The sequence below is a fragment of the Hevea brasiliensis genome, chromosome 10, assembly GCF_030052815.1.
Source record: "Hevea brasiliensis isolate MT/VB/25A 57/8 chromosome 10, ASM3005281v1, whole genome shotgun sequence".
NCBI classification, from domain to species: Eukaryota; Viridiplantae; Streptophyta; class Magnoliopsida; order Malpighiales; family Euphorbiaceae; genus Hevea; species Hevea brasiliensis.
Genome location: NC_079502.1, coordinates 86352688 through 86362462, shown reverse-complemented (window position 1 = coordinate 86362462; position 9775 = coordinate 86352688). Strand labels below are relative to the sequence as shown.

Here is a 9775-nt window from a genome sequence, read left to right as displayed (position 1 = left end):
ATTCCATTTTAAATTGGCAATTACTATCTTAAGTAGAAAAATAAGGCATGTTATTTTTTATTTGCTAAAACAAAATTTGCTATTTTAAGTAATAAAATAATAAAAACAAAGAAAGTATAACTCATATTCACTTTTGCATATTTTTATAATATTTAAAAAAAATCTATATAAATATTTAAAAATATGAGTACAATATTTTTTATTTTCTTAATAATCCAACTTAAATTAACTCAATAATTTTCACTAATTATTGGGTACGATTATTATAAACTCGATTTTATATATAAGATTAAATTTATTAAATTAAATATTTATATTTAAATTTATATATTTATTATAAACACTATATAAATTTCAATATTCTCCCGCAGATGTGGGATTCACATCTTCATTTTTATTAAATGCTTCTATTTTAAAGTGAAAGCGATAAGATATAGGATCAAATTTATATCTGCAAGGTAGAAGCAATAATTCGCTAGCAGTGAACAACACTGGGAGTCTCCTGAGCTAAGAGACGCATATTTATGAGAATTAAGAACCATGACATGACATGACATGACATTTAAGAAATAGAAAAACAGAAACAGGACTAGAATGGGATTTAGCAAAACTAACAAGAAATTATGTGTATTCTATTCATCAGATTCCAGAAGTTGCCTGACCAATTCAGCACAGCCAGAAAGTGGTTCATCTCTCAAATATCCCAAGGAATTTGCGAAATGCAGATCAGAAATCGCACCATTATTACGAGTTAGTATGACTTCGGCCCGACTGCGTCCACGGTCTGCCGTCTTACAACTAGCCAGAGGACTGCTAACTAAAGTAGCATAGCAGAGCTGGTCTTGATGGTCATCCTCTACCTTTATTTTGTATGTTCCAGTCGAATCTGTGACTCCCTCCACACTGTATCTAAGCTGCGAAGTTGTCCTATCTTCGCACTCGATTCTGACTCTCGCACCTGCAAGGGCACCAATAAGTAAGAAATGGCTAATATAAATTAACTAAAGCTAATGCCTATATATATGTAGAGAATTAGCACCAGGAATGTAATTTGTTTTGTTGGTTTCAAAGCCACAGCGGCAAGTGTCACAGTAGACGCGGCCATGGATATAGAAAGGCCTCCCAACTATGCGTGCACTAACCAGCCCAGGCAGTACATAGACTGAGAGGGCAAATAACAACACCACCCACCTAGCCATGATCACTTGATCAGAGTGAGAAAAGAAGCACAGTGCAGGTTCTATTAAATAGAGTATAGTAGCTGAGGGAGGAAAGTGTCACATGCTGCAAGATTTGACAATATAACACCTATTGCGGCATATACTGTCAAGTAATTGGTGTCGGTTGCTTGCTTCCACTAGCTTCTACCTTTTTTTACGCTGAGATTCTTTGTTATTCAACAATAGCCCATCAATTTTTTTCCCCATGATATGATTTTCGTGAATGCTGGAGCTCTGAAATTGGAAAAATATTTACAATTTGACGTGCATGGGCATGTGCAAGAATCAAGATAGCTGACTTGATGGATGAGAAACATTATGTAAAGCTGGTTTTAAACAAGCAAGATCCGAGGAAAAAAAAATTAAAAGCTGCATGTGTTGACTTAAATAAGAAGACTTTAATGCATGTAATGGATCCCAAGGACAATAACGTTGCATACATCAGCAAGCTCGCTCAATGTCCGAGTCTATTAACGAGCTTGTTTTGTGGACATGAATCAGACTAACATTGAGGCTTGTGCATCGCAATTGCATCACTTGAGTTAGAGATATTATATAATTAAAGGGCGATTCCATGGAGGACGGCCACATGTAGATGACAACCCAGTTACAATCTCATAGTGACATATACGTTAAAATAGCAGCAATAATTTAAAAAAATAAAACTGTTTTAAAACTAACCATAACTGAATTTTGTAAACCCATAATTACTCGATTGTCATTTTATTATTAATTTATTATTCTGTGTATCAAATTTACATGATATAATCATATCATTATAAAATTTCTCCTTAAGTTATATGTCTGCGACTGCGATCACTCTTAGAGATATTATTGAATCAGAAACTATTTTTAGTGAGGTCATTTTTAAATAATTAATTCATAAATATAATTTTTAAATATGAAAAAAATACCTATAAAACACAAAACTTTTCAATCATAATAAAAAACAGAACATATTAATAAAATACAAGGAAAATAATTAATCTCATTGAACAATAATTGAATAATTAAAATTTTATACCATTTAAAGGATTAAAATTTGAAAATAAAAATTTATGAATTAATAAGCTACTAATTTTTTTAAGTTTGATTTGTTTAAATTATTATAAGCCAATATAAAAAATTTAATAATATTCTACGATCTTAAAGTTTTTTGTCCAATTAAAATAAAAAATTAGTGACTTATATTTTTTAAATTTCATTTAATTAATAAAAATAATTTTAAAAAGATTCAAATTATGGGTGAAACATATAAAAAGACATTTAAATGTTATGCTGATTATTGACCCCTAAATTTAAATGCAACACACTTTGCATTTGTCTAAATGCTGCTTCCGTTACTGAAAATGGTTAAATAGAGTTGTGAGATTGATATTGCAATATTGTTGTTCTAAATAGCGAGTACAAAACAAAGATGCTTCTTCAACTAGGTAAGCATTGCATACGGAACCTTCAATTTTGGCTTTATTTTTCACATTATTCTTTAATTTTCTAAGGTACCTACCAAAGATTAAATGTATATTTGCTTGTAAAATGCATTTATTACACATTTAGGGTACAAAATAACAATTTGTAAGAGTTACCTCTCAAGTGGATACATCCATGAATATTATACTAGACCTGCCATCCATGCTTCATAAGCCAAATGCACTTTTAGATGTTCCATTGAGTCAAAAAAGCTTAGGGGAAATATATGCTTTGACTTACATATGATTAAAGGAATCTCTTCATTAAACCTCAACATATCATCTTCTCTAATTTTTGTCGAAGTTAGGTCCCAGAAGAAATTGCTTAACTCTGTTAATGGTTGCCAATCATGTACTGGTAGCAGTTCTCTGAATACTATGGGGAGTCATCTTTGCATGAAAACATGACAGTCATGTCTTTTCATCCTAAATAGCTTAAGTTTTCGCATTTCGATGCATCTCCCCATGTTTGACACATATCCATCTGGGAATTTTAAAGTTTGTAGCCATTCGCATAGCATTGATTTTGAGTTTTCGTCAAGTGTATAACATGCTTTAGGATATTTCCCTGTCGTTTTATTCTTTTCCAACTCAAGCCGTCTATAAAACTCTTTCAAATCTTCCCTTGCTTTTGTATTGTCCTTAGTCTTTCCTTCAACATTCATTCCTTCAACATTCATCATAGTGTTGAATATATTTTCAAACAGATTTTTCTCGATGTGCATTACATCAAGGTTATGATGAAGCATATTAGTACTCCAAATAAGGTAAATCTTAAAAAATGCTTCTTTTTCTCCATCCATAACTCCTCACAATACGATTGTTTGTCTCATTAGCACCGGGATTTGTAACCCTCTTTAACCCCAAATCATTAATTTGTTTCAAAATTTCAATGCCTGATAGAATAGTGGGAGCTATTTTTGTAACCATTCTATTCATTCTAAATGCATTTTTGTTCCTTCAAAATGGATGGTCAGAAGGTAAAAACCTATGGTGATTGTTGAACCAAGATTGCTTACCATCTCTTATCAACATGAATGCATCCGAATCTTCCCTACAATACGGACATGCAGTCCTCCCAATTTTTCTCCATCCAGACAACATTGAATATGCTAGACAATCACTTATATTCCATATTGGTGCAGCATGCATTAGAAAGTTATGCTTTATTGATGCATCGTATGTCTCAATTCTAAAATCCCACAAGGTTTTCAATTCTGCAATCAGTGGTATACATCTAACTTATCCTTTGGATTCTTAGGTCTAGGAATGATTATAGTAAGAAACATGTACTCTTCCTTCATACAAAACCATGGTGGCAAATTATATGTCGTTACAATAACTGGCCAAGATGAATATTGTTGACCTGACTAGCCAAATGGTTGAAACCCATCAGTGCACAGTCCTAGTCTTACATTATGACTTTCAATAGAGAAAGAAGGGTGGGAATTGTTGAAATGCTTCCACACATATGAGTCAGAACACTAACGTATGAACCTGTCTTTTGTGTCATGCATGCCATCTCAATTCCTTTTCTATTGCATTAAAGGCATATAATCTTTGCAACCTTAGGGTGAGAGGAAAGTAATACATCTTCTTATATGGGACAGTCATTTTATAGTTAGAAAATCCTCCTTTCCATCACTTGTACCTAGGACGTTCACACACTTTGCAGTTACTTAAGTTACTATTTTCTCCCCAGCATAACATACATCCATTAAGACAACAATGAATCTTCTCCACTAGTAGTCTTAAGGCTTGGACAAACTTCTTTGTTTTATAGAAGTTGTCCATCATTACATTATCAATTGGTAAAATCTACTTGATAAATTGGCATATGTCATCAAAACACCTCTCCAATAAATGATGTTCTGCCTTAATGTTAAGCATCCATGTAATGGCTATTAACTGTGAATAGTTCTCACATCCCATCCACAACTCTTGATTAACAGATGTTAACTTATCATACAATTTTTGCGCTGTTGGATTTAGCGGTTCCTCCGTATCATTCTGAAAAAAATTAGGATCTGCCACATCCATACACATTTGCTTGTAAGCATTGCATGAAGATGTCACCTCAACTTGTGAGTTCTCTTCATGCACATATTCCCTTATTTCATTCTCATAAGAAGGATGACTACTTTCTCCATGTAAATACCATTTCTCATAATATGGTACAAATCCATACTTCATCAGATGATATCTAATCATATTATCATCTTTAAAACTATAATTCTGACACTTGTATATATTATAGGGACACTTCATTTTATCTCCATCCATACATTTTGGATGCCTCTTATCAAATTCCATAAATTCATTAATCACTTGCAAGAAATTTGGATTCAAAAACCCATCCTTTAGCCTCGCATACATCCAATTTTTGTCCAAACTCATTCTCTCAATAGCTGTGTTAATAATGCACCATATTAGAGTTTATGCATTTCATAACTATGAATTTCTTTCCTACACCAATTAAATGTCATAAACAATATTGAAAGGTTGCAGCCCTAACCCATTCAAAATTGCACTATCTCCACATAAAACAGAAGAAAAAATTGTTGATCATATATTTGTAAAAATTCTATTAACATCTCCCCTAGGTTCTTCAAATGCACTAAAAGACATATGCACCTAGAGAACAAAGGCAGATACTATGGAATTTATACAGATATATAATTAAACAATTTTATCTATCCATTTTTTTTTTCAGTGGAGGATGCAATTCCAAACTGTCCAACTAAGACAATTCAATTCCGTCTCACATGACATGTGAGTAGGGAAATGAATAGGTTTCTATGTTCAGCAGACAATAATGACTGGATATACACAAAAATTCTGGCAAAATATGAAATGTTACACAAGGAATAGGTAGATTACACAAGAAAATCATATTTGTTGGACAACTTTATGAACAACCTAAATCAATTTCCAAATAATCAATTTAAATGAAGAAACAATAATAATTGTTAAAATGCAATGTCAATGCCATGGGAAACTTTAACTCATTAATATGTCATGCACACCAATCATATAATTAAAGCTTAAAAATGAAAAAGGATAAAGTTTGCACTTATTTACTGTCAATGATATGGAAATATCAAAATGTAAAAGGATGTGGGACAAGGAGTGACAAAGAGATAGAGAGCAAGACTACAAATGAAGCAAATTCAGTTAGTATCAATTTCAAATTTAATAACCAGAACAGTTAAGGCAACATTAAGAACTAAGAATTGTATGAGTAAAGTTTGAGTATTAACAGTTAGTAGCAACTCTTTCAATCTTATAAAGAAGGCAAACATTTCCTTTTTGAATAGTAGCGAAAACCCTAACTTTCCACCCACTATCTAATCCTTTTGAGACCCGAACCTTGTGTTTCCATATCTATTAAGGCTAAAAAAGGCAAAAAGGTTGGGTGAGCTTTTTTAGTTTTCCGTTCAAGTAAGGATAGGTGTTGATACTCTCCATAGATGGAAACAAACTCGAATCGAAGCTATGTGATTGATCAAGCTACCTAGGCAGGTAGAGAATTCTTTAGTTGAGCTTAACACTATAAAAGTGAAGACTATTAGTGTAAAGACTCTCAGCTGGTCAAGAAAACCCCTCTAATACTCGAACTTAACTCATCAAATTACTTGAATTATTCAAACTCAAGAGATTGATTTGATTAAAATTGAGTTGAATATTTCAAATAGTTTTCAAGCTAAATTCCAGGTCTACAATAAATAAGCTTTGATTGCCAAAGAAATTAATTTTCTTTTTAAAATCAAAATATTAAGATTAATTAAGAATAATAATTTAATTACAAACTGCAATTAAAAAATAATTGTAATACTTACGATATGAAAAATGAAAAATTTTTTATATCATGTATGGTGGGACCCACATATTCAATAAGTGGGTTGCACACATTTTGAGTCCACACATATGTTATATTTTTAAATTGAAAATGACATTTATATTTATACATTAGTTATAAATTTTTATTTTTTTATATTTCACAAAATCAAAGGGACAAAAACACTGACTTTAACTTGCATCAACAATAAAAAACCTACAAGGAATAAATACCTTCTTTTCTTCTCTATTCTTCCCCTATTCTTTCTTCTTGATGTTCAATCTCTTGTTAATAGATTATATGTTAATAGATAGGTCTCGCCATATATCTTGTATCTTGAGTTCAAGGTGAACTTAGTTTAGACAAGATAAATTCATATAATTGTTAATAAAAAATTAAATATTTATAAATTAATAAAAAAACACGTGTAATATATATATAGACACACACACACACCACATAAAGTTAACAAATATTGAAAAAACATAATCTAATTAATCTAATTATTTCCCATTTCCAATTAAGAATCAATTATGCTTAAACAAAGCGGAGAAACCTCACCACGGCATTGACCTCATTCGACCTCATTGGAACCAAAAAGAAAATGAAATTTGAAGAATAGTTAAAAATTGAAAAGTGGTCCTCTCCACTGCTCAAGCCGTCATCAGCTACCGACATACGTTGCGTTTGATAACATGTTATATTAAAAAATATAAATAAAATACATTAAACTTTTACTTCATTGTTATTTACATGTTATAATAGGAAAATAAAAAGTCATATTAATACTAAAACTAATAAATTTTATTTAATATATACATATTAATTTTATTAATGATAAAAATATAACTAAAAAAATAACGTAAGATACATTAAAAGTTTAAATAAGCCACTTAACACAAATCTAAGCATGCCATAGAGAGGTTTGCCTGCCTAGCTATAGGTCTATTTATATTTACATATATTCTTCTACAAAGAAGAAAGAAATGATTTTTGAAAATGGGGTTATGTATGTGAAGATCGCCAATATATAGAAAATGAGTGGGCAATGAAGTTTATAATCATTTCCTTAAGAAATGCTGCCCATTTCTTCTATATAATATGAGCATGAAAGTCATATGAAAGGGACTTAGACCTACTGGAAGCCATAATGCTTTTGAGAAAAGCATAGTGCAGACTATAGTACAGACTATCTTTCCCCTTAAATGCCTAGCTAGTCTTAGAAAAAGTCTTTTTCTTTGATTCATCTAGTGACATTATGGATTAGTGAAATGAGAAGAAGGTTTGATTGCTATAATAACTCCATGCCAGTTTCTTAGTGGGGACCTTGCTATTTGCATGGATTGCTTGCATAATCCACTCTCCTATAGTTCATTAATTAAACAAGGTTGCTAATTGTGTTATAAAGTCGTGCTTTCGTAGGCTAGGGAAGTGATGTGGCCATGTTTCTGCACTCCAAAACTGCAACTTATGTTGTGCAGCATATAGAAATATATTTCTCACACTCGTAGAAAATTAAATGACAACATCCATTATGCTTTACACTAAATCAATCCTTCTTAAATTTCTACCGATAGAAATGGAAAAGGCCTGCTTTGATATTTTACAGGTCACAAAGCAAATTGACACCCCAAGATCGGCATGCTACATGGAAATTTGGAAAATAAATTAAATTTGAGAAAATAATGTGCAAGATAAGAGTAACAGTAAAAAATGAAGCAAAAGAAAGAGAAGCAAAAAGGCCAAAACAATAATCCAAAACTAAAAGTTGTTAAGAGCTGAAAAGTCAAAACTGAAAGATGTTGGAGGATTGATTGAACCATTTAATGGTAGGTGAACAGAGTGCACCATTGAATGGCAGAGGAAACTTGGTGTTGCTATAATATTATAGGATGATCTTTAGTCATTTATGGAATTTATAGTGTTTTTATTACTATTATATATCTTGTGTTTTGGTATAGATTATATAGCAATAATGATGAGGATTAATTTATAGTCTTTTATGTAGCAACTTTTAAGTTCAAAGGCATAAAAGCTAAGCTCAATTTCCTTGAACTTATTCAAAAAGGATCTCATATTAATTTAGGCAGTAGCAGCTTCTTGGCTGCAACACTTAATTACCAAAACCCACTTCTTGATCCTAATAATAATAATCTTCTTATTTCTTCCTCATCATCAATTGCTAATAATAATATTCATAATCTTTTAGCTACAATTTTTAAAATTCTTCTACTCATATTTTGAATTTTCAATTTCTAATTAAAAGTTGCAAACTACAACTCAATTCTCAGCAACACCAACTTTAATTTCCCTTCCCTTTTAACTCAAGTAAAAGCACAAACCAAGTCAAACATATAATATACAAATTTAGAACACACAAATTGAATAGAGAATGCACCTGACACAGTCTTTAGGGTAGTGAACGTAGCAGACTTCTCACTAAAAAGGATTATGTTGTCAAACCACTTCTCACTGACACCACCTCCCAGCTTGTTAATGTGAGACTATCTTTGAAACAGTGAATTCAAGTGTGAAAGTTAGCAAAAAACTATGATAAGGTAGAGATTAGGAAATGCAAAACTTACTTGCCAAAGTGTCCAAAATCGACAAACCTAGCCGAAGAGGGAAGGAACACAGTGAAAAAGAAAGGAATTGAGAGACAGAGAGAGTGTGAGAGAGGTAGATTGAATTTGTAGCAGGAGAGAGGGAGAGCAGAGCTTGTGAGTTTAGGGATTTTGAAAATAGAAGGGGGAAGAAGGTGAAGATATCGCAAAATTGAAATAGAATTGAAACGGACACTTAAGTCTGTTTCTAAACAAGACAGATAGAAAATATTGAAATGGATAAGCAATTCCATTTCAAAATATAGAAATGGACCACAACTCCATTTCAAATTGCCCAACTTTCTAATAGCATTAGAAATGGAAACACTTTTCATTTCAATATATAGGAATGGAACACATGTCTGTTTCTAAAATGAAAAAATATATTTTATTAATTATTTACATAATTGGCAATTTAAAAAGGAATACATTTTCATTTCTAATTATTACAAATGGAATCAATTTCCATTTCTAAAGTCAGTTGTAATTCCATTTCAAAACGGTTTCAATCATTTGCGCCATGTATACCTGCGTTATTTACAAACGGATATGTTTACGTTCCTAAATTCTGTTCCTAATTCGTTTCATTCCGTTTTTGAATTCTTTGACTTTGTCATACATCTATTCCATTTGAAATCCATTTAT

The 9775-nt window shown here is 31.5% G+C and overlaps 1 protein-coding gene across 4 annotated transcripts; it reads right to left on the bottom strand.

Annotated features, from left to right (window-relative positions):
- Positions 1–575: 575 nt before the first annotated feature.
- On the bottom strand, positions 576–9448 carry LOC110668028 (protein DOWNSTREAM OF FLC). Of its 4 annotated transcripts, none has more exons than XM_058154296.1 (4): positions 9113–9252; positions 8926–9035; positions 1040–1454; positions 576–958 (listed from the first exon to the last, which is right to left on the bottom strand). In XM_058154296.1, exons 3-4 carry the CDS (start codon positions 1197–1199, stop codon positions 633–635), a joined length of 486 nt encoding a protein of 161 aa, XP_058010279.1. In that variant the 5' UTR covers positions 1200–1454; positions 8926–9035; positions 9113–9252; the 3' UTR covers positions 576–632. The 4 variants fall into 4 exon arrangements, with proteins under 4 accessions (XP_058010279.1, XP_058010280.1, XP_058010278.1 ...); XM_058154297.1 differs by having other exon boundaries at positions 8926–9031; XM_058154295.1 differs by lacking the exon at positions 1040–1454 and having other exon boundaries at positions 8926–8999; positions 9113–9448.
- Positions 9449–9775: the final 327 nt, after the last annotated feature.

What these genes read in the sequence shown, in the direction of transcription:
- LOC110668028 (XM_058154295.1), bottom strand. Translation starts at nt 9,384, where the DNA reads ATGGAATTGCTTATCCATTTCAATATTTTCTATCTGTCTTGTTTAGAA. An exon ending in GATTTTGGACACTTTGGCAA is followed by an intron (nt 9,000 to 9,112) that starts GTAAGTTTTGCA and finishes AGGTGGTGTCAG; the next exon opens with TGAGAAGTGGTTTGACAACA. An exon ending in TACCCTAAAGACTGTGTCAG is followed by an intron (nt 959 to 8,925) that starts GTGCATTCTCTA and finishes GTGCCCTTGCAG; the next exon opens with GTGCGAGAGTCAGAATCGAG.